This window comes from Mauremys reevesii, linkage group 1, assembly GCF_016161935.1.
Source record: "Mauremys reevesii isolate NIE-2019 linkage group 1, ASM1616193v1, whole genome shotgun sequence".
NCBI classification, from domain to species: Eukaryota; Metazoa; Chordata; order Testudines; family Geoemydidae; genus Mauremys; species Mauremys reevesii.
Genome location: NC_052623.1, coordinates 50252755 through 50278276, shown reverse-complemented (window position 1 = coordinate 50278276; position 25522 = coordinate 50252755). Strand labels below are relative to the sequence as shown.

The following is a 25522-nucleotide window of genomic DNA, read 5'->3' as shown; positions in this document are numbered from 1 at the left end:
CAATAACATTGACATACATATCATGGAGCCTATAGAAAACAAAACTGAAGTGTGTAACATTCCTATGCAGGAGTACCAGAGAAGTCTGAGACTGGAGATTTCATTTCTATTTTTTAAACAGATAACAGAATTATTTGGGATCTAGATTTCTCCAGAATTTGTCAGTCTCACTGCAATGCAAAGATTACCTTCTTATAAACCAATGGATAAAACACTCTAGAGCATGTTCAGACACAGACCCATGCCACTGCCAGAAATGGTAAATCAGTGAACATCCAAGAGGCAGAATCATGTTTTATCCTGACTACACTCTCCTGAAGCATGTTAAACCTTTATGCAAGCCAAACAAATTCTTTGTATGAGACTAGTACATGCTCCGCTTACATCTTAAAACACAGTGGGATCTACTGGACCACAAGGTATCATTGCTTTGTCATACATTAGCAAATCTTTTATGTATCAAAAATTTAAGAAATGTTATTTCTGAGATGAAGATTCCTGAAGATAAAAAGGATTATTTGGATTTTTGCAACTGACTAAAACGGAGCTTGGTCTATCCATGCTGTATTTCTTTTGAAGATAGACCCTAGCATTTTCATTTGGGGAAACCAAAGTTTGCCCAACTTTCAAGCAGATAAACATTTGGAAGATGTACTAATTCAGCATATACCTAGCTACCATAGACAGGCTCCTGTCCCTGGCCACTGGCATCCATTCTGGATCTGTGCTCATCAACAGTGGAGACCTCAATGGGAGAGATTACAGGTTCCTTGCACTGCTGCACTGAGTGGACTTTCTGCTACCAAAACGAGATGGTATATCCAGGGCTGAATCAAGGCACAAGATTCATAAACTATCCTAGTTTACTCTTATTTAGGGTATGTAGAGATCTGTATGTATATGGAGAATATAACTTTCAAAAGAGCTGAATATAAAATAGCAAAAGCAGTATCATTTAGACCCATTCACTCAGTTACTGTTGTCTTTGCTGCCATTTTGCTCTGCCAAGTTGAAGCAACCAGTAACTAAGAAAACTCTCGAGGTCCCTTCCAGTCCTAGAATCTATGAATCTATGAACTCTCTCAAATGCCTCATGGAAATGTTCACTGAAAAATTCAGGGACATGAGAGTAACGCTAATGTCAGAAATAATTAAATGGGGGAGCCAGGTTGTGAAAAAGAATTTCCAGAACCAAAAAAAAATTTAAAAAAAAAATTAAAAAGGAATAGCTGTAGAGGGTAACAAAGAAGACTAACAACCAATTGCAGGTGCACAAGACAGCAATGGAAGAGATCAAGGACTTCTCAGTTGAAGTGATCAAAACTGTTATAATAATTAAGAGGAAAGCGGGACTCAGCAAAACTAGGTCACAGCCAAGAACATCTAGAACTTGATATCTGAGTGGGCAAGGAAAACCCAGCTTTTGATTCACTTTGCGTTTAACACTGTTCCTCAGTTCCTTGACATATCCTCCCACGAAGATGCCACAGGAATCAAAATAGAAGCACAGTGCAAAATACTGGATTAGGGACTCTTTGTCTCTGTAACCCTAAGATCTAACCGGGACATTATGTTTGAAGGATAGAATCTTCTTTTTCCTGGCATACTTCATGGAAGTCAAAAGGTTAAAAAAGACAGGATTGCTACTGTGTGGATGTCTTCCACCCAGTTCAGGTCCAACTAGGATAGTGAAGGAATATCTGTTGCCTATTCTAGGGCACATCCTTGGAAACCACACTGCTTAAAAAAGCAAACAACCCCCTACCCCCCAAATTGACTTGTAAAGTAGAACAATAATTACACTGCTTTTTACAATATAGGTTTAATTGTGTAAGTAAGATTTTCTTGCTGTATGAGACATAAGTATGGATTGGACAAATACTTATTGGGTTACAGCGTGTTCCTTTATGGTGTGAACACATTTAGTTTTACATGTATAAAACTATTTTATAAGTGTAATTTTTTTCACAGTTATCTGGCTCATTGCCGTACATGACATGCAGTGATACATTAGCACAAACCCTATAATTATTTTAAACATTTTATTAATTCATTTTTACCTCTTTTACACTTTTTTAGCATAGCTCTTCTTAACTTGCTGACAGGCTCTTCCTCCCCTCAACAAACAGAACACAAGGAAACCAGCTGTAGTGGAAATTATTGTTTTAATTCAGAGGGGAAATGTATATGGTACTAGGGTGACAAAGAGTATCATTTCTTCAGTAACTGTCAGTGACACATACATTCTTGTGTTTTCATTTCTCTATTTCATGGAAACTTTTCTCTTTGGAGGCAAGTTATTATGGCCCAGACCCTGCAGCGCTTCCTCCTGTGAGTACTTCGTACTCACAAGAAGTTAGTAGCTCCATTAACATCAGTGGAACTATTCTTGTAACAGGACTGAGCCCTCAGTGTGCAAACTTGAAGGGTATTTTTGATATTCTTTTAATAAACAATGCAAAAAGTCTCACATTATCAGGTGAAGCTAGTGGGTTTATACAAATACTTTGGTTTTCACCTGAATAAATTGCATGGTTTTCATGGAATGGGCACATGTTCACAAATCACTATATATAGCCAAGAACCCTGATGGTCCAAAGCCACATGATGATTGGCTAGTTGGCTTTTTTTGATTATGTCTGTCACAGCCATTTACCAACTCCCAGTCCCATTTGGGACTTCAGCACACACACACGCACAGACACAAAATACTCTATGTCCCTGGATCAGGGTGCAGTAAGGGACTGGTTAATATGGGGGACAAAAATAAGGAACCCATGAGGATGGAAGATGAATGGAAGCAGTTATGGGAGTATGGAGAGTGAGGGTCTAAAGAAGAAAAAGTCACTTTTTAAATCCTTCCACCAAATGGCAAGTTACTATTTCTTGTTTGCAGTGTTGTTGTAGCTGTGTCGGTCCCAGGATATTAGAGATAGAAGGTGGGTGAGGTAATATCTTGTATTGGACTATTTTTTGTTGGTGAAAGAGACAAAATTTTGAGCTATTTCAGCACTGGTTGGTGGCCCTTTCCACCACTTTTAACCTTCTTTCCAAATAGGGAACTTTTCAGCAGTCCAAATTAATGTGAATTTGTAAATTAAAGTGAATTGAAAGTAGCTGGCAAGCCACAGAGTGCTCCTGGAAGAGCACTGACTGCAACAGGGCTGCATGTGGGCACAGGAGTCTACCTGCACAGAGCTCATTGCAGTATCAAGGCCCATAGGCCCAACATGCTCCTTCTGTAGCCAAGAGAAGTTTTGCCATTTATTTAAATAGGAGCATGATACACACTCAACTCCCACAAGCAAAATAACAGTATGGTAGTTTGAGAAATGTACTTTATAATATTTAAGATGCAGAATCACAGGGACTGAAGGACAAGTAACTTAGCAAGGTGACAAGTATCAGAGAGGTAGCCGTGTTAGTCTGGATCTGTAAAAGCAGCAAAAAGTCCTGTGGCACCGTATAGACTAACACACGTATTGGAGCATGAGCTTTCGTGGGTGATGCATCCGACGAAGTGGGTATTCACCCACGAAAGCTCATGCTCCAAAATGTCTGTTAGTCTATAAGGTGCCACAGGACTTTTTGCTGCTTTAGCAAGGTGAAAGGTAAATGAAAGTATGGATAAAAAGAACATCTGATTGGAAATAAGGTGTACATTTTTAACAGCGAGGGTAATTAACCATTGGAACAATTGACCAAGGGTAGGCGTAGATTCTCTTTCACAGGCAATTTTTAAATCCAGAATAGATGTTTTGCTAAAAGATCTGCTCCAGGAAATATTGTGGGGAAGTTCTATGGCCCGTGTTATACAGGAGTCAGACTAGATGAGCACAATGATCCCTTCTGTCCTTGGAATCTATGTATTTGTCCAAGAGTTCTGAAAGAATGTAAGAAAGAAGTGGCTGAGCTGATCACAAATGCATACATTCTCTCATTAAAATCAGCTACTGTTACCAGAGCTATGGCAACTCCTATGTAGCTGGAAATATTAGAATGAGAGGCAGAAAAATGGAAAGCTAATTAATATATACAAAACAATCCAAAACATAAATTTATTCAATGGGGAAAAGAAACCTGGACAGCATAAATGATGAAACAGGAATAGGAGTGACAAACAGCAAATAAGATACAAATTTGCAATGCAAGATGACAGCAAAAAAAGCCAATAAGAGTTTGAGCTGCATATGCAGTGGTATCACATGAGAAACATTACTGATCCTTGTGTCATCATTATCCTTGTTGTCCTGGAGAGGGAAACTGAAGCACAGAGAGGAAAAGTGACTTGCCCATGGATTCACAGTGAGTCAATGGCAGAGCAGACAAAGAATCCAGGTCTCCTGGCACTCAGCCTGGTGTACCATTGAAAAAACAAATGTAGAAAATGAGTGCCACTGACAGAGGAATATAATGCAAATCCCAAAATGGGATCACTTATCTAAAATCACTAAGTAACTATGAATCTGGCTATGATGAAGCTTATACATAACCATTAACCAGCCTCTTCCAACTAAGCAAGGTACAATAGTAAAAATGAATAATTTTACTGAGAAATAAAAACTGATGAAATCTATACCCAGGGTGCTACGAATAGGTAAGGCTCAGTAGATGGCGGTCAAACTCTTGGAAATGGTGACCAGGAAGCAGGGGCGGCTCTAGAAATCACGCTGCCCCAAGCAGCGCGGTGCGCTGCGCCGCCCTTCCCCGGTCCTGCGGCGGGTCCCCTCTTCCCGCGGCTCCGGTTGAGCTCCCGCTGCGGCAGGTCGACCGGAGCCCGGGACGAGTGGACCTGCCACTCCGGTTGACCTGCCGCAGTCATGCCTGCGGGAGGTCCAGCCGAGCCGCGGGACGAGCGCCCCCTCCGCAGTCATGCCTGCGGCAGGTCCACTCGTCCCGGGCTCCGGTCGACCTGCCGCAGCCATGACGGCGGCAGGTCCGCCGGCCCAGACTCCCGCCCTCCCCGGCGGCAGGGGACGCCCCCTACATTTTGCCGCCCTAGGCACCAGCTTGTTTTGCTGGTGCCTAGAGCCGCCCCTGCCAGGAAGAGGAGACTGATAATGAGTTAGGAGTGATGTGGTAGGATGCGGAGGTGAAGGAATACATTCCTCTTCCCCCACAGCTATTGCCTAGCTGATGATAGACAATGGAGAATGAGAAGAACTTTTAGGAAGATTGAAAACTGATTGGTGAGCAGAGCTTTGATACACTTGTTACAGGTGTGACAGTCATCTTCTCTGGGCATGTGTCAGGAGGAGGGCTGAAAATGGTGTTCCTGAAGTAGGCTGGATGGGAGCTGCTGCTTCTCCTTCATGCATCCTAAGGAGAGATTGTTTAGATTGAGGCCTAGATGAAGGCACAATGGATTGGGCAAACTGGAGATGTCTATTATCAGAACAGCCAAGAGAGATTTGTTATTTTGTGTATTAAACTGATGTAGTATCTCTTCAAGAATGGGATAGTAAAGTCCAACAGAATAATAGGCAAGAAGATGAATGCACTTGCTGAATATTTATTGCTGCTGCACTTTGTTTGTTTGTCCTGGCTCCAAAAATAACATTTCTTGTTTCTTCAGAAATTAGTGCTAATCTGGAATTTTCTTTCAGCCTTGGAGATCCTTCCAAAAAGGGATAATACTTTAAGATTGATAACTTTGAATGAAAACAAGAGGATGTTTGAAATAGAGCTGTTAACCAAAAACACCAATGTGAAAGAGAAAATTAGGAACAGGTCTGGTTGCCAGATTTTAAATCAATATTCTGGTGATGTAATATTTATATTATTGTACTGTCCAGAGGCCCTGTTGTTCAAGATGCTGCCCAGAAGAGTTTACAGCCGATGAGCATATCTACACAGTTTGTGCACCTATTTAACTAGTTTTTAGTTATTTGTATAATCAGTAATTTAGTTCATTTGGTGCATAAAGTTTGCATAGACAAGGCTTAAGAAAACGTTTAGAAGTAATTTTTAAGAAAAATGGAATGCAAATCCTTAGCTTGCAATTAGAGGGAGAACTGGTTAAACTAGTTGTGAGCTGTGAAACTATCCATAAATTCAAAGACTTCAAAGGAATGCATATATATTCAATACACATTGCTCTGTCTGAAGCAAATCCCATAAAGGAAATATGCAAAGGGAATTTGATTACAGGGTGTAAGGAATAGTTTGCATGTTGCATAAACAACTTAATTGAAAGAAGTCAAAGTTAGCATAGGGAAAAACATAATGGGTGAAATCCTAGACCCACTAAAACTGAGGGCAAAACTCTCATTCACTGTAAAGGGGCTAGGGTTTTACTCAATGTGCCAGCCTGAGAGTAAGCGGGTGTATCTTTCGATTACTGTTGTGTCTGCTTTCTGTAGGGCTGAATTTAGCCCTTAGTGTGTAAGACAGTCCAAGAAGGTTTTACTTGCATGCTAAAGGAGTGGAAAGATATAAATTACACCAAATAAAAAGGACACCATATTATTGGGTTTATTTTGGCACCCATTCAGGAAAGGGGGCTGGATTATATCTGTTCAGACTCCAAGCTCAGCACTTCAGAAGCTTCAAAAGGGAGTTCATGCTTACCAGACCTAACGTACTGTTCATGAAAATGAGATGCTTATCTAAGACTTTTATCATTTCTTGTCTTCACAATCTGAACCATCATTTGTTCTATCAGATTTGTGACGTGGGAGTCCTCCTGTACAGAATTACATGTACACTAGCTTGTTTTTGGTATTTATTGTTTTATGTTCTGAACCTTGTTGCGTGTACAGATCTGTGACTGCAGTGAAACAGTCTGACATTGAACAGCATGGACTAAAGCCTGCTGAGAATTCAATGGATAGGTTGGTGCAGGAAGAAGATGGAGGAAGGAAGTCTTCCTTCTGCCTTAGTACCTCCAAGAAGCAGGGCAGGATTTCCACCTGGTGGTAAGAGGGGGTACTGCCACTAGTTCCACCAGTACACCAAGGAATTTGGGAAGATCTTCAGCAAAAATGCTGTGGATACAGACTGCTCCTTTTATGAAGCAGTAATAAGGTGCATCCACCTGCTCTCTCTCCCCACCACCAAAGGAACTGTGAGCTAATCTTCTCTGCAATTGGAGGATGGCTTTGCATATTAGTTGAGCTAGCCCTACTCCCTTGCTTTCCCTCTTCTTTGCCTCTCCCAGTAGTAAAGGGTAAAGTAGGGAAGTGAAGTGAAGCAGAGTGAAGTTTGCATAGCCAAAGAGCTAGGAGATAGACCATACATTTTCTAGAAGCTGGGCATTATGTTTCAAGTATAATCTGAGTGTCTGGGGAAGGTCTCACAGAGATAAAATAGCGAGAGGCATCAGGAGCACTAAGAAGACTTGACAATATATTGCCTAGTCTAGAATGAATGTTCCAAATAATATGTGTTATATGGAGACTGATGCCAACTGAAAAAAAGCCTAAGCAAATGCAAAGAATTATATTGGTTGAAAGAAAATAAATGACGTTTCAATACACTGTTTCTAGGAATGAAATTGCCAATCAATCTTTTTTGTTTAATTCTGTTTTTGTTCAGAACACAGCAGCCATTCAGTAGCATAGGCTCCTCACCTCTGATATCACCGCACGCTCTGCTCTTTTCATGGGCTTCCTGTTAAATCCTGATTCAGATTCAAAGTTTCAGTACTCATCTGCAAAGCTCTCCATGGGATTGTTCCAATTTACTTCAAGGACTACTTCATTCTACGGGCTTGTCTACATTTCAAAAGTTGATCATGTTTGAACATGATTGTCATCAATTGAGTTAAATGACACAGGGTTGTCCATGACAGACTTGTCAGTGTACACCAGAAAAAATCATGCTCACTGTCATATCAACTAACCATGATTAATTATCATGATTTAAACCCTGGTGCCAATACAGTGCTGAACATGATTTATCCCGGCCTACAGTGACCAGCAAAGTTGTGGTCAGCAGCATCATACTCATGTCATCTAGCCTGATTATTTACAATATTGTTCAAACACAATATAATTCTGTAATGTAGAAAAAATCCTAATATGAAGGTATCCTCTGTGACAGCTATATTCCTCTGGAACAATGGAACTATTTAAATAACATTACAGTGATGGGTGTGGTATAAGAACCAAGACAGATGGGTAGTTAAATGGATCTGAGAAGAAAATACAAAGGAGCCACACACAAGCATGGCCATGCATTGGTGGAGAGAGGTAGTGTTAGAGGTATATTGCCGCTGGGGGAGCATGTGTGCAGAAATATTAATGAAGCTTGCAGCTACACGCTGGCTTGAGTTTAAGACAAGGGGGGCAATGGACCCTTCCTCACCACCCCTCTGGGTGGCTTGCACCTCAAGAGACAGTAGGAGGAGAAGTCCCTGTGCTCAGAAAGCAGAGCCAATAATTGTACCTGGCCATTCTATAGGAGACCATATCAGTACTGCCAACTCAAAAGATCAAAAAACATGAGCTGGACCACCTAATGAGATCAAAACTCATGAATCAGATCCCAAAAGATCATGAGTTTTGCTGCACAAATTATTTTGGGGAAGTTCTATTGTCTGTGTGATCATCTAGTCCAGAGGTCGGCAACCTCTGGCACGCGGCTCGCCAGGGTAAGCACCTTGGTGGGCCGGGCCAGTTTGTTTACCTGCCACGTCTGCAGGTTCGGCTGATTGTGGCTCCTACTGGCCGCGGTTCACCATCCCAGGCCAATGAAGGTGGCGGGAAGCCACGGCCAGCACATCTGTCGTCTGCACCACTTCCCGCTGCCTCCATTGGCCTGGGACGGTGAACCACAGCCAGTGGGAGCCGCGGTCTGCCGAACCTGCCGATGAAGCAGGTAAACAAACTGGCCCGTCCCGTCAGTTGCTTACCCTGGCAAGCCGCGTGCCAGAGGTCGCCAACCCCTGATCTAGTCTGACCTGTAGTACAACAGTCCTTTCTGGCCTTGGAATCTATGAATAATTGGGTCATCAGTATAGCCAACTCTGATAGGATATGTGGTATTTTTCTTAAAGCCCCAGCCTGACTCCTGATTTTTGAATGTTTGAGGTTGCCAGTACCGTGTCATTACTGGAAAAGTGTGAAACTTCACACCCATGTATTTTCACTGCAGACCTATTAGTTTTCCCAGTAACTAGATTGCAACTAAGCTGCATGAGTCTTTGCCTCCCACATATACTTCCATTAAGTGTGTTACTGGACCAAAGACTTCTTTTGGCCATTCCTTGTAACCACCTTCCTCTAACTTCTCTGCTTCTGTACTCTTTATGGGTGCAGGTTGTGCTGGAAATAATGTTTAGTGTAATTCCACTCAATAGGTAGGTTTATGTAGGCAGCCTTGAAAGAGTGTCTGCATTACTAAGAGGATCCATATTAATCTACATACAGCAAAACTACATTTTAAAATGTTACTTAGGTTGCAAGGTCAAGCACTGAAAAGTTAGAAAATGCCAGATCTATGGTTGCTCATGCAACCTTAATTCCGCCCCCTTGTGCGTTCACCCTGTGCGCTGAATGGGGCAAGGGTCCTGTGGAAAAAATAGTATGTGGTCATGACTGCACCATAGTGTATCTGCAACAGAGTTCTTTTCTTTTCTTATATCTGCACCTCTTCCCCTGCTACAGCTGGGTGGGCAGCTCCCAGGTGTCCCAGTAAAGTGACTGCTGCTGCTCTGGCAGTGATGTGAACCTGGCACTTTGGAATGTTTGTGTGTTCAGTTATTATTTTGGCAAGCTGCCAAATTTTTCCTGAAGGACACAAACAAGAGATGGGAAAGGGCCATTTTTAACAGTTTGTGTCTCAGCAAAAGATAAATAGAATTTCATGGGACAAAGAAAAGGCAGTTTGTTAACCTGAGGGCATTCCCCTTGCTGACTACCAAACCTGTTGCAAACAATGGCAGTATTAGAGCTTCTCAAAAAAAGGGTCACATAAAAACATAAGAAAGGCCATACGGGTCAGACCGATGGCCCATCTAGCTCGTATCCTGTCTTCAGACAGTGGCCAAAGTTAGGTGCTTCAGAGGGAATGAACAGAACAGGGCAATTATTGATTGATCCATCCCCTGTTGTCCACTCCAAGCTTCTGACAGTCCAATGCTAGGGACATCCAGAGCATGAGGTTGCATCCCTGATCATCTTGGCTAATAACCATTGATGGACCTATCCTCCATGAAATTACCTAGCTCTTTTTTAAAACCAGTTATAGTTTTGGCCTTCACAACATTCCCTGACAATGAGTTCCTCAGTTTAACTATGTGAAGAAGTACTTCCTTTTGTTTGATGTAAACCCACTTCTTATTAGTTTCATTGGGTGACCCCTGGTTCTTGTGTTATATAAAGGAGTAAATAGCACTTCCTTATTCACTTTCTCCACATCATTCATCATTTTACAGATCTCTATCATATCCCCTTTTTGTTATCTCTTTTCTAAACTGAACAGCCCCAGTCTTTTTAATCCTTCTTTATATGGAAGTTGTTCCATACCCTCAATCATTTTTGTTGTCCTTTTCTGTACCTATTCCAAGTCTAAGATATCTTTTGAGATGTGTTGACCAGAACTGCATGCAGTATTCCAGGCATTATTTAGATAGTGGCATTATGCTATTTACTGTCTTATTAACTATCCATTTCCTAATGGCTCCTAACATTCTGTTCGCTTTTTTGACTGCTGCCGCACATTGAGTGGATGTTTTCAGAGAACTATCCACAATGATTCCAAGATCTTTTTCTTGAGTGGTAACAGCTAATTTAGACTCCATCATTTTGTAGGTATATTGTTGGAGTTATGTTTTCCAATGTACATTACTTTGCATTTATCAATATTGAATTTCATTTGCCATTTTGTTACCCAGTCACCCAGTTTTGTCAGGTCCCTCTGTAACTCCTTGCAATCTGTTTTGTACTTAAGTATCCTGAGTAATTTTGTATCGTCTTCAGATTTTGCCACTCATTATTTACCCCTTTTTCCAGATCATTTAGGAATATGTTAAATAGGACTGGTCCCAGTACAGATCTCTGGGGGACACCACTATTTACCTTTCTCCATTCTGAAAACTGACCATTTATTCCTACCCTTTGTTTCCTGTCTTTTAAGCAGTTACTGATCCATAAGAGAACCTTCCCTCTTATCCCAAGACAGCTTACTTTGCTTAAGAGCATTTGGTGAGGGACCTTGTCAAAGGCTTTCTCAAAGTACACTAGATCCACTGAATTACCCTTCTCCATATGTTTGTTGAGCCTCTCAAAGAATTCTAGTAGCTTGGTGAGGCATGATTTCCCTTTACAAAAGCCGTGTTGACTCTTCCCCAACAAATCGCATTCATCTATGTATCTGATAATTCTGTTCTTTACTATAGTTTCAGCCAGTTTGCCTAGAACTGAAGTTAGTTTTACTGGCCTGTAATTGCCAGGATCATCTCTGGAGCCTTTTTTATAAATTGGTATAATGTTAGCTATCCTCCAGTCATTTGGTATCGAAGCTGATTTAAGTGATAGTTTACATGCCACAGTTCGTAGTTCTGCAATTTTATATTTTAGTTCTTTCAGAACTCTTGGGTGAATACCATCTGCTCCTGGTAAGAAACCTTTATAAGGAAAATATTAGATAATTTAAATATAGTAGTCACCACCACCACCTATAATATACTGAAAACAGCAAAAACAATCGCTGCAGGCTAGCAACTGATAAAGAAAGTAGAATAAAGAAGTCTTGTGTCCTAACACCTTGAATAATATTTTATGGTCAATGAACCAGAAACAGTATGCTATTCCTGAAATTCACATTCAGTGAGTACTCATGTAATATTGTTATTCCTAACATTAAACTTAAGGCTGCTTTATCTGTGTATGACATTTCAGTTTTTGTCAGGTGGCATAGGGCTTAGGCCCCGGGATTCGAAGTGCCAGATGACCGTCTGTGAGATCATTTCAGAGGCATTATTGTATATCTAAGCAAGATCTGATGTCACTTTATAATCCACAATCTCTGTTTTAGTTACATATAAACATAAGGTGCATTCCTCTCACTGTGAATAGGAACATTAGTGTAAATGATGAATTATCTGTAACTTGAAGTCTTTAAACCATGATTTGAGGTCTTCAGTAACTCAGCCAGAGGTTAGGGGTCTATTTCAGAAGTTGGGGTGGGTGAGGTTCTGTGACCTGCAATGTGCAGGAAGTCAGACTAAATGATCACGATGTTCCCTTCTGACCTATGAGTCTATGAAGCTATTACCCCTTCATTCTCTAGAAAGCTTGAGTTTTGTGGCTGTTCTTTCTGGATATAACACTGGTGTAGTTTGCAAACTTCAGAATGACTTTGTCTGGGAATGTAATAATTTTGCCTCTGTTACTTTAGCTAAACCCGCTCCTGGTTTGAAAATAAAATCTAACATATAATTCTAGTGGATCAACAATCTGCTTAATGCTTAACTAGCAGAAAAGTAGCTTCTCAATTCAATATTTGCCCCAAAAAGCAGGGTCTTTGGCCTGGATATTAGCAGTTAAATTTGCTACCTGGTACTTGCCTTTTAGCAGCATTTTTCCAGGTATGTACTTTCAGAACCATATTGCAGGATTGCAATTTAAATGTTGGGTGAAATCCTGACCCCATTGAAATCAATGAAAGTTTTACCATGGACTTCAATGAGACTAGGATTTCAGAGGGTATGCAGAGGTCTTACAGGGGATACATCAACTCCTCTAGATATTTGCCTAGTTTTACAACAGGCTACATAAAAAGCAATAGTGCAGTCAGTACAAACTAAAATTTCATACAGACAATGACTTGTTTGTACTGCTCTATATACTAAACACTGAAATGTAAGTACAATATTTATATTCCAATTGATTTATTTTATAATTGTATGGTAAAAACAAGAAAGGATGCCATTTTTCAGTAATAGTGTGCTGTGAACATTTTTGTATTTTTATGTCTGGTTTTGTAAGCAAGTAGTTTTTAAGTGAGGTGAAACTTGGGGTACGCAAGACAAATCAGACTCCTGAAAGGGGTACATAGTCTAGAAAAGTTGAGAACCACTGATCTAAACTGTCTTTAACTATCTGCAATTTTGGTGGCTTCATCACCTGCCTTGATATTCTGTTTCACTGCTCAGTTATTCTTGCTGTGATTGCATTTTCCTAATATCTAGCCTAAATTTTTCTTCTTTAACTTCAGACTCTTGCTTCAAGTCCAACCACCTTAAGAATCAATGTAAACAATGTGGCAGAAGCTTTTTAAGTGTTTTGAAAGAACAGTCCTATGATGTTATTTTGGGATCTCATGCTTACTTATACAGTTGAGGGCCAGCTTGAGGAGCTTATCAAAATCACACACAGATCACTCCTCTGAGTTAGTTCCTTATTCTTACTTCTCTTTTTCTTTTTTCTGTGCATGCTTAGGTCTTGGGTTACTGTATTACACCTATAGGGCTAGAGTGTGCTTTTTTTAAGCCATGGCCCTGCATGGGGCTAGTGCGGAGCCACACCACACCATCCAGAGCACAAAAGAGATTGTACCTCACAGCAAGCAGAATCTTTCTGGTGCAGCTCCTTGGGCACATGGAGAGTATAATTTGCTTGATCCATTGGGATGTTAACCCTTAGTGCCCTTGCCAGACTCCACGGGCCACTGTGAGGTTGGGGAGGGGAAATCCAGGACCTTACCTCCTTCTTGCCATTCCCTGCCTCTTTTCCAGCATCCTGTTCCCCAGGAAAAGCAGAAGCAATGGTCCCTTTGCTCCCCAGAATCCAGGGAGCACAGGGACAGCTACTGGGAGTGTCTGTGTAAGTGGGGGAAGCTTCTTACTCTCCCATCTGCCTTGGCATGGTTGCCCAGAGGTTGCTCACAAACTGGGACATAATGTTGCTTATGATCATTTTATCCTATCTTTAAGATTATAAGTAGAAATGTAAATCATAAAGAGTAAGGAAATTCCTCACTTTCTATGTAGGGCTAAGTACTGCCATGGCGAGTGCAGCAGGAATGAGAATTGCCGGGCAGGATTCTATGGGTGAGCTGGGTGTGGGATGAGGACATGTATGGGGCTGCACTTTGCTGCTTCTCTGAGCAGGAGCACCCTGGGTTCCTGGGTGACAGATGAATCATCTTGGTGACAACAGGCAAGTTGAAACATTATCTGGCAGCTGAGACATTCTGACGTGATGCTGCTGAGGCATATGCAGCATGACCCTTTAAGAGATTCTGATGCATAAGAGAACTAGAAGATGTGGCACATGGTTTGTAATGGGTTTTTTATTTTGCATTTATTTTTATTCTAAAGCACTCTCCAGGATCCATAGGAAGCAGTCAGGCAGTCATCCAGTTTGCAAGTATAAAATCAGATTGTGCAAGTGCACGTATGTACATGGACTTTTGCCTCCTTTTTTGTAAAAATATCTCTCTATATAGGTTTTGTTGCATTCTATTTTCATTAAAATCATGTTTATCGTCATCTCCATGTAGAAACATGACTGTATTTGTTTTCCATTTTGGTTTTGCAGTTCTTGCTATTACAGCAATGACTTTCACTTCTGCAACAAGCCAACATATATCAGAGATTACGTGCATGTTAATCAACCAGCAGAGTAAAGATTCAAGAACAATGGAGTCATCAGTATTTCTGGAGGTAAGATAACAGTGAATAAATAGCCAACCACAAAAAAAAAATAGTCTCATCTGAGATTAGGAAAAATATTAGTAGAGAAGGAAGCTTTGAAATCCATGTTGAGTTTAATATTTTTGAACTAGAAATAAGATAAATATCTAAAACAGAACATTTGATCAATACTATGAGATTGTCTCACATAATTTGGCCTAAATTATTCACCTCTGAGTATATTTTGAAATGTATAAAGAAAAGGAAGTGTATGATTAGAAAGACAAATAATTTGGACATGGACTATGGCATCAAAGATGGATGTGTGGATCAAAAATCAATTTTCCCTTCCAGTGCTGAGTTATTGAAGGTCAACAACAGACCCTGTGGAACTGAAACCTGCTATTTCTTTTAGAGACTTAATTACAGAGACAATCCTATACAATCTTTTAGTTCTTGGACAAATAAATGGATAGTTCTGCACACCCAGAAGTAAACTAAGAAGAAGGTCCACGATTTTCCAGTGCTGGGTACCAAAAACGGAACACTCAAAATTGCATAAACATGTTCTTCTGAATGCAAGAACATGAAGAATGTCCACCTCCTCTTGTCACAGAAAAATCAGATAGCACACATTTTTATGAAGATTACTAAGGGTTTCTATGGGATGGTAATCCCATTTCTGTAATTGTATGTTCTCATCTGTATAATGGTGCTTTCTACAATATTCCACCGATATTCATGTTCTGCTGATTATGTCACATACTTTTCCATATCAGTCAGCTAATTGTTAATGTGATAATCCCATTTAGTAAATTCAAGTTTTGTAGGGCTAGACTGTGCCATTGTATATCGCTGATCAGAATAAGGGGGTTTCTCTAACTACTCCCCATTGGCAAATGGGCAGGGAAGTGGAAAAGATGGGCAGGCATTTGGATGGAAACTTGGCTTCTCTCCCTGTTCCCCTCCATCCCTCACTGGGAAGAGTAACTGGCCAGGCACAATGGAAGGAAATAACATGCACCCTTTCATGTGCTGCAGAGAGTTATTTACTTTCACACACACCCACACCCCATCCCATGCCAAGCAGAAAGAAATCTTGGAGCTGCTCTTCGAATGGAGTAGTTACATGCCACCCTTTTACTCAGGCTGAGCCTAAAGGCTCAACTATTCTTCACTTGCTTTCAGAACCAGCGCAGAATATTTATTTTTCCATTTGAGGTTCTCCTTTAGCCAGTACTTAATTTGTGCCAGGGCTAAGCCCCAGCACCTTTAGGCTTGGCAGTTCATAGCCCCAGCACCTCTGGGCTTGCTGCATCAGCTATGAATGTAAAAAAATTGCTTGAGCTCTGGCACTTAATTGCTTGAACCTCAGCACCTCTTTCATTATAAATTAAGTACTGCCTTTACTGATAGACAAAAGTGAGTAAATGCATGATAAGGAAGGTCATGGTGTATATAGTCTGTTCCTTGGTACAGTACAAAGTGTGGAACAGAACTCCAGCAATATACAGAATGACGCACAGCATGGTGCTAAGAGATTTCCTTACCTTGGGTTTGCAGTAGAAGCCTGAAGGAAAAGGATGGTCTTGCAGTTCTTTTATCCATGGAAATACCTAAAGGTAGGTGAAATCTGGAGTGAAAGCTTGAGTGATGTGTGATCTTAGGCCTGGGCTACACTACAAAGTTAGGTCGAAGTAAGCCCTTTGTGTTGACCTAGTTGTTGTGCATGTGTCTACACTTCAATTTGTCTCCCACCGATGTAAGTGCCACATTACAGTAATGCAGTAACACCACCTTCCCCAGAAGCACTGAGCCATGGTTGATGTACTGAGGATGGCTTAGCATGAATGTAGACACTGTGTTACCTATGTGGATCCTAATGGACCCCAGTAGTTTTCCCACACTGCCCGACACTGACCACTCCGGTCACGATTGTGAACTTTACTGCCCCGGGGTCACAGAGACCATAAGGCCCCCTGCCTTTAAAACCCTGTGAATTTTTTTAATGCTTTCTCCTGATTGTCCAGCACGGTGAGCACACCTAGTAGCTCTCCATTGTTGTGCGCAGCTGCCCAGCTGGCCATGCTGGCTGCACATGTCAGACATGCTCCTGCCTAGAGTAGACAGGAGATATTGGATCTCCTGGGCCTGTGGGGAAAAGAGGCTGTGCAAGCACTGTTACAGAAACAAGGACATGTATGAGCAGATTGCATGGGGGATGCTGGAGAAGGGGTATGACAGGGATCAGCAGCAGTGCCACTTGAAAGCCAAGGAACTGTGTCAGGCATATCAGAAGTCCAGGGAGACCAACAGTCAATCTAGTGCCGAGCCACAGACTTACCACTTTTACAAAGAGCTGCATGCTATACTTGGCGGAAACCCCACTACTGCCCCACACACCACCATGAATACCTCCAAGAAGTCCAAGTCACAGGCCCCTGGCATGAACAGTGAGGACAAGGAGGAGGTGGAGGAGGAAGAGGAGGATGGGGGACGTGCAACCGGGGAGTTCAGCTATGCTGAGTGCCAGGACCTGTTTGAGACTCTACCGCAATCCAGTCAGTCCTAGCAGTCGAGCTTGGGCGAGCCTGATGCAGGGGCAGATCCTCGGGTAGGTGTGTACATTTATTTCCCATTACAGTGATGGTACCCACAACTTAACAGGACACAGCTATCAACTTTTCATGAATTTACTTGTACTAGAAGAGGTAGCGGTACAACTGAGAGAGGCAGCACAGGACTCTTGCATTTGGGGAGGCTGGGCACAAGTGCCAGAAGCTCCCTAGAAGTGGGAGGGGCCATTGGCACCTGGACTGTAGCCCCACTCACTGCTCCGCCCTGAGCGGTGACTACACTCCACCCCCGCTTTTCTCTGAGGCCCTGCTCAGCCTCTTCCCCAGAGTCCCTGCCCCCGCTCCGCCTCTTCCTGCCCCCGCTCCGCCTCTTCCCTCAGTGCCCTGCCCCCACTCTGCCTCTCCCTGCCCCTGTTCCACCTCTTCCTGCCCCCGTTCCGCCTCTTCCCCCAGTGCCCTGCCCCCACTCTGCCTCTCCCTGCCCCCGTTCCGCCTCTTCCTGCCCCCGTTCCGCCTCTTCCCTCAGTGCCCTGCCCCTGTTCCGCCTCTCCCTGCCCCTGTTCCACCTCTCCCTGCCCCCGCTCCGCCTCTTCCCTCAGTGCCCTGCCCCCGCTCCGCCTCTCCCTGCCCCCGCTCTGCCTCTCCCTGCCCCTGTTCCACCTCTCCCTGCCCCCGCTCCGCCTCTTCCCTCAGTGCCCTGCCCCTGCTCCGCCTCTCCCTGCCCCCGCTCCGCCTCTCCCTGCCCCCGCTCCACCTCTTCCCTCAGTGCCCTGCCCCCGCTCCGCCTCTCCCTGCCCCTGTTCCACCTCTTCCTGCCCCTGTTCCGCCTCTTCCCTCAGTGCCCTGCCCCCGCTCTGCCTCTTCCCCCAAGTTCCCCTTCCCCTGCCTGCTGCTTGCTCCTCTCTGGCCCCTCCCCGAGTTCCCTGCCGCTTGCTCCTTTCTGCCCTCTCTTGCCTTAAGGGCAAGTGACAGGGAGAGAGGGGGAGCAAGGGTGGGAAGAGGCAGAGTGGGGATGACGCCTCGGGGGGAAGAGGCACAACGCGGGAGGGGCCATGGGGGAAGAGGCACAACGCTGGAGTGGGGCCTCGGGGCAGAGCACAGGATGGGCCATAGTCCAGATGCCGGTGGCCCTCCACTTCTTGGGAGCTTCTAGCGGTGGCTCTCCAAAGGTGGCAGGCTGACACACCTCTAAAGGGGGTGCTTCTTATACTGGCATTTCTCCCAAGCCCCTTAAGCCCACCACTCATTGGTAGCATTGTTATCTGCTTTTTATTCCCCTCCAGAGTTAACCAAGGGGGCGGTGTATGTGCATGTGGAGCAGTTTGTTTAGGTACAGAGAGATGGCCCTTGCATTCTCGATGAAACTTTCATGGAGGTATTCTCAGTCCTCTACCAAAGGTTTCTAGGGCTGGCAGCCTTATTTCTTCCTCCCCGATAAGACACTTTCCCACACCAGTCAGCGATAACTTCAGCAGGCACCACTGCAATACACAGGCTAGCGGAAAATGGGCAGCAAATGCTCTCTGTGTCTTTGTTACCCTCTGGGGTGAGATATTAGCTAAAATCACCACCACCCTATACTCATAGTTTCACGCAACCAAGCAATTCCCTCTTCATTTCCCTCACCCTTGGTGGACCCTTGTGCTGTGCAAAAGCAATCCCAAGCAGAAGTGTCAATAAGCCTGTCTTGTTTAAAGCTTTAAGGGAGCAAGGGAAGGGAGTTCTGAATCTTAACTTTCACTTTACATTGTGACTGTACTGACAGTGTTACCTTTTTTATCTGCAGCTCCTGCCATTGCCATTGCAGCTTTGAGGAATTCCCCCCCACACACACACCTGCAGAATGATTGAGCCAGATAAGGAGAAAGAAGAGGACATGGGATGACATGTTCAATGAAGTCCTGCAAGCCAGTGCTGCATCAGACTGTGAGCAAAAGGTCTGGAGGGTGAACATGGCAGACAGCCTAAGGAAGGAAAGTGTGGACAGGAGAGAGGCCCAGGAGTCCCAGCAGGAAAAGGAGAGAGAGATGCATGAGGATATAATGGGGCTTCTCCAGCAGCAAAGGCAGATGCTGCAGACTCTTGTGGACCTAAAAGTTCAAAAATCACAGGCTCAACTCCCTTTGCAGCCCATGAAAAACTCCATTACGGCACCTCCCTACAGCCCCCTCAACATTCCATGTGGCTTCACTGCCTGCTGCCCTATCCATACCACTCCATCCAGCGGGACATGAAGGACAACCACCGCTTCACATACACTGACCTGTGAAAGCCACAGTTGCTGTATGTGTTGGTAAAATGGACATGAATGTTCATTCCTTTGTTAAGCTCTGTTCCATTATTTTATTAGGTTTTTAATATATTTGCTTTTACATTGCACAGATTTTTCTTTTCCCTGGTTTTGTTACTGAATAAAATTCTATTATCTGGAAAATAATTCATCTTTATTAGTGCTCAACATATGCTGCAGAGCACCCAGCAGTTTTGAAAGCACTCACTTCCTTGTTACTGTATAGTGTGACCCGACTCATAGGATCAGTAATAAACACAAGTGTACTAATCAGTGTACTGTCAAATTAATAGGTGCATTGTCAGTGTTATATTCACAGATGTACATCAAGCACCACACAATTCCTAACAGGTCCCAAAACATAAGGGCCAGGTAGAGCACAGTACACCACAATGTATTACTGTGGCTCACTGCTAACGTGCACTTTCAAAGCCACCCTGATCTATATAGCTCCATGTTGAGCTCTTCTAATAGCCCTCATGTCTTTCTGTTCAAACTCAGCAGACAGCTGTTCCACCTCTGCCCTCCACTCTGACAGCAACTTTTCCCCCTTTGCTTCATAAATATTATGCCGGTCACATCAGGCAGCTATAACCATTGGGATGTTTTTCTCACTGAGATCCAATCTTGTGAGTAAACAACGCTAGTGTCCCTTCAGTCTACCAAAAGCTCATTCAGTTGTCATTCTGCACCTGCTGAGCTGGTAGTTGAATTGTTCTTTGGTGCTGTCAATGTGGCCATTGTACGTCTTCATGAACCAGGGGAGCGAGGTACAGGCTGGATCCCCCGGGATCACTATCTGCATTTCAATATTGCCAGTGGTAATCTGTTGGTCGGGAAAGAAAGTCCCTGCTTGTAGCTTCCTAAATAGTCCTGTGTTCTTAAAGATGCAAGCATCATGCACCTTCTCTGACCAGCCAACACTGATGTCAGTGAAGCATCCTTGGTGATCCACCAGTGCTTACATAACCTTACAAAAGTAGCCTTTCTGCTGATGTATTCTGTGGCAAGGTGGTCTGGTGCCAAAAATACACGTTGAATACATGGGAACCCCATTACTACAAATCCATCTACTACATTTTGAACATTGCCAAGAGTCACAGTCCTGCATAGCAGAAGAAGATTGAATGACCCTCCACACTTGCATGACAATGGCCCCTATAGTGGATTTTCCAACTCAAAATGATTTCCCACTGACCAGTAGTAATCTGGCACTGCAAGTTTCCACAGTGTGATCACCACTTGCTTCTCCACTGTCAGTGCAGCTCTCATTCAGGTGTTCCTGCGCTGGAAGGCTGGGGCGAGCTTGGCACACAGATCCGGGAATGTAGCCTTGTACATCCGCAAGTTTTGCAGCCACTGCTCATTATCCGAAACCTGCATCATGATGCGATCCCACCAGTCAGTGCTCATTTCTTGGGCCCAGAAGCCAAGATTCCACAATCTGCAGCTGCTCCATGAACACCAACAATAACCTTGAATTGGCCTCAAAGAAATTCAAGGCTCTCTGGCCTCAAAGAAATCATCATGTTCCATGCTGATTCAGTTCTTCTTATGGCTCTGCAAATACTGAAGGATCATGCATCTTGTGCTTGCAATGCTTATGATGGTACTGCAGAGCTGTGCAGGCTCCATGCTTCCATCAGAGATGAAGGACAGTGAGGAGGGCCACTCAGATTCATTGGACTTTTAAAAAAAGACACACAAAATATGGGATATAGATGACATTATGGGATGCAGACAGTTGCATGCTGGGAATTTGACCCTTTGCTCCCAGTCAGCCCTGCACAGTTCATTTCTGCCCCATGATGCAGTGGCAAAACATCCCAAAAGAATGCACTGGATGGTGGCGGTTTGCACACTGGGATACCTGCCCATGGTGCACTGCACTGTCCATCCACACAAGCACTCCTGGGGAATATGCTCAGCACTTATGCAAGGATCCAAGTGTTTTGCACACATGCGTGACAAGCTCTGGCAGCTTTATGCCAATGTGACTTGCACCAACCAGAGCTTGTAGTGTAGACATAGCCTTAATCACTAGGAGAAAGTAGCACATTACTGACTGAACTACTACTAACTATGCTGTCAGCCCAGAAAGCAAAACTTGTTAGTATAGCACAAATCTTCCTGCATTTGTTCATTCAGTAGAATTAAACATATTTGATGAGCTAAATTGAAGAGGGAAACAAGAATGAAAGTGTAGTATAAAGATTAGTTTTGTTTATAATTACTATGCATATATATGTGTTATCAATAGGCATAGGCATATTTTTAATAGAGTGAAGTGTTTTCATAGGTGAGCTTCCTTTTTAAATGTTTAAATCTGAAAAATCGAGTTACCACCATAAGACACAGCAATCTGTTTTATTGCAATGCAGATGCCTAGTATTTCAGAAGATCTTGGTTGTGATTTGAGTTCTCAAAGCACAGAGAATGTCTATGAAACAGCAAAAAGTGTGGAAGTTGACGTGTTTGGAGACATTGAATTAAAAGTGATCATGAATATTTCAGAGACTATTTCATGCCTTTGGGTCTTCAAAGAGAACCAAGCTGACTGCAAACCCTCATTGGACTCAGAAAACCGGTAAGTAAAGGGTTGTACTGAATCAAAAAACCTAAATGGGATACTTTCATTAAAGAATGCAAATTGGATATTTTCCATATGAGAAAGCTTATTTATCATTTCTGTTCATATTACTTGTTATATTCCTAAACCTATCTTAATTATTATCATCACTAAACTGCATGTTGCTAATTGATGTTTATACAAATATGCACTAGGAAAGCAATGAACACTGGCTTTATAGTTTACAATATAGTGATTCTTTGCATTTGTATAGCATGTTATATCTGAGGATCGCAACAGACTTTACAAACATTCATCAATTCAAGCATCACATGCTCAGGTCAAGGAAACCACGACACAAAAAGGTTAATGCAATGCCTTGCCCAAGGTTACACTGCAGATCAGCATCAGAGCCTAGAATACCACCCTAATTCTCTTGACTGTGTTCTAGCCACAAGTCCATACATCCACCCAGAGAGCTGAGAATAGCTGGGGTAGGACCAGAGGCCTAGTGTAGATGATTCCCTTGCAGGGTGAAACCCATGGGATGGCCTCTTGGTGAGGAAATCTCCATGGGAATCCTGTTGCATGGGCCCCGATTCAGGAAAGTACTTGAGCACATACTAGTCTATCCCTATTCAGGACAGTACTTAAGCAGAACTTTGAATCGCACTTGGGACGAGTGCTTAAGTGCTGTCCTGAATAGGGATGATTACATGAATCAGGGCCATTGTCTATGAAAGCACTTTGGAGACTGAATGTGCTGCATGTGTGTTGAGTACCACTAGCCTAGAATTCTGTTTGCATGGGTTAAGTGTAATGCCAGTGTATTCTTCAGCCCACTACCCTCTATCTCAGGGGTTCTCAACCTTTTACGTTCTGAGCCTCCCCCCTCCACCCCGAACATGCTATAGAAACTCCATGGCCACCTGTGCTTGCATATAAAAGCCAGGGCCTGCTGTAGGGGGTAGAAAGCAGGGCAACTGCATGGGGCCCCACTCCCCAGCCCCCCCCCCCAAAAAAACCTAAGCTGCTCAGGCTTCAGCTTTAGCCCCGGGTGGCAGGGTTTAGGGCAGCGTGGCTTTGGCTTTCTTCTCTGGACCCCAGTGGCTCTAACACCAGCCCTGCTTGGCGGACCCCCTGAAACTTGCTCACGTGGCCCCCCAGGGGGCCCCAGACCATTGGCTCAGAACTGCTGCTCTGTCTGACGTGAATGGTCTCTAATCTATTTTCTGTTTTACAGATATGTTGTTTCGCTGGCCTTTGCAAAAATAAAAGAAACTCAAGCTGGAAAATACACCCTTGCAGTTCAAAGTGAAAACAGTAACTACACAATAATGTTTCCAGTTCTTGTAAGGAGTAAGTATGTGTCAAAGCAAGGAAATCAGTCTATCAGGGAATCAGCTTGAGAAGGGGGAGGCTGAAGCCTGTAACCAAACCCTCTCTAAGCAGTGAAACTCTGTCAATTCTACACTCCATGAGACTTCTCCCTTCCTCAATTGTCTCTCCTCCCTCTCTTTCAGTTCTTGTATTGTGGGCTATTTTTCTTGTCACTTATTTTATGTATGGCTGCCTCATTTCCCTTGGTTCATTGTGAAGGTTAAAAAGGTTCTGAGTCACTACGTGTTGTTAAAGATGACATAAAAAAGATTGTTTTTAAATGGGACTTGTGCTCATTTCTCATTCTTTGTAATGTATTATGCACCACACACACACACACACACATGGACATGCACATGCACAAACCCAAAACAAACTATATTAAAAGAACATTATTAAGATTGCAAAATCAATCACTCAAAAGTTAGGAAATGCCAGTCTTGCCCCCCTTGTGCAAATGCATTACGGTACAGTCCTTAATTACAGGATCCCCTGCCTCATTCAGTGCCCAGGGTGGATGGTGCTTACTTAATGAACAGCTATTCAGAATTTGCTATCCTCATTGTAAAAGTGGTCCCATGCTTTATTTATACTATTCAAATGCTGCTCTGAATCTAGAATTACTAATTTCCTCGTGGGCTTTTCTGTCTTGCTCATCACTATAGTATCTGAGAGAGTAACAAATGTTAATTCATTTTCACAACACCCCAGTGAGGGGCAGTATTATCCCCATTTCACAGATGGGGAACTGAGGCACAGAAAGATCAAGATCAAAAGCATCCACTAATTTTGGGTGCCTAATTTGAGAAACCTACAACCTGATTTTTCAGAGTTCTTAACATTACATAGTGCATTACATGTTCAAAACACAACTCCCACTGATTTCACTTGTAGCTGTGAGTGCACCACACTTTGCAGGATCTCAAGCTGGGCACCCAGAAACACACAATTAGTGACCTCCTGTGTAAAGTTTGGTTTAAGTGACTTTCCCTAGTCTCACCAGGCTCCTTGTCTCAATCTACTCCTTTCATAAGAACATAAGAAAGGCCGTACCGGGTCAGACCAAAGGTCCATCTAGCCCAGTATCCGTCTACCGACAGTGGCCAATGCCAGGTGCCCCTGAGGGAGTGGACCTAACAGGCAATGATCAAGTGATCTCTCTCCTGCCATCCATCTCCATCCTCTGACAAACAGAGGCTAGGGACACCATTCTTACCCATCCTGGCTAATAGCCATTTATGGACTTAACCACCATGAATTTATCCAGTCCCCTTTTAAACATTGTTATAGTCCTAGCCTTCACAACCTCCTCAGGTAAGGAGTTCCACAAGTTGACTGTGCGCTGCGTGAAGAAGAACTTCCTTTTATTTGTTTTAAACCTGCTGCCTATTAATTTCATTTGGTGACCCCTAGTTCTTGTATTATGGGAATAAGTAAATAACTTTTCCTTATCCACTTTCTCAACATCACTCATAATTTTATATACCTCTATCATGTCCCCCCTTAGTCTTCTCTTTTCCAAACTGAAGAGTCCTAGCCTCTTTAATCTTTCCTCATATGGGACCCTCTCTAAACCCCTAATCATTTTAGTTGCTCTTTTCTGAACCTTTTCTAGTGCTAGAATATCTTTTTTGAGGTGAGGAGACCACATCTGTACACAGTATTCGAGATGTGGGTGTACCATGGATTTATATAAGGGCAATAATATATTCTCAGTCTTATTCCCTATCCCCTTTTTAATGATTCCTAACATCCTGTTTGCTTTTTTGACTGCCTCTGCACACTGCGTGGACATCTTCAGAGAACTATCCACGATAACTCCAAGGTCTTTTCCCTGACTCGTTGTAGCTAAATTAGCCCCCATCATGTTGTATGTATAGTTGGGGTTATTTTTTCCAATGTGCATTACTTTACATTTATCCACATTAAATTTCATTTGCCATTTTGTTGCCCAATCACTTAGTTTTGTGAGATCTTTTTGAAGTTCTTCACAATCTGCTTTGGTCTTAACTATCTTGAGTAGTTTAGTATCATCTGCAAACTTTGCCACCTCACTGTTTACCCCTTTCTCCAGATCATTTATGAATAAATTGAATAGGATTGGTCCTAGGACTGACCCTTGGGGA

The 25522-nt window shown here is 43.0% G+C and overlaps 1 protein-coding gene across 4 annotated transcripts in view; it reads left to right on the top strand.

Moving 5' to 3' along the window:
- FLT3 (fms related receptor tyrosine kinase 3) overlaps positions 1-25522 on the top strand; it is a 74447-nt gene that overhangs the window by 2671 nt on the left and 46254 nt on the right. For 2 of the 4 annotated variants that reach the window (XM_039520456.1, XM_039520455.1), the window contains exons 2-4: positions 14487-14611; positions 21829-22034; positions 23260-23375. In XM_039520456.1, coding sequence (XP_039376390.1) covers positions 14487-14611; positions 21829-22034; positions 23260-23375 — 447 coding nt within the window. Of the gene's footprint in view, positions 1-14486; positions 14612-16144; positions 16204-21828; positions 22035-23259; positions 23376-25522 lie in introns of those variants that run through there. The other 2 variants (XM_039520457.1, XM_039520458.1) reach the window with 2 other exon arrangements.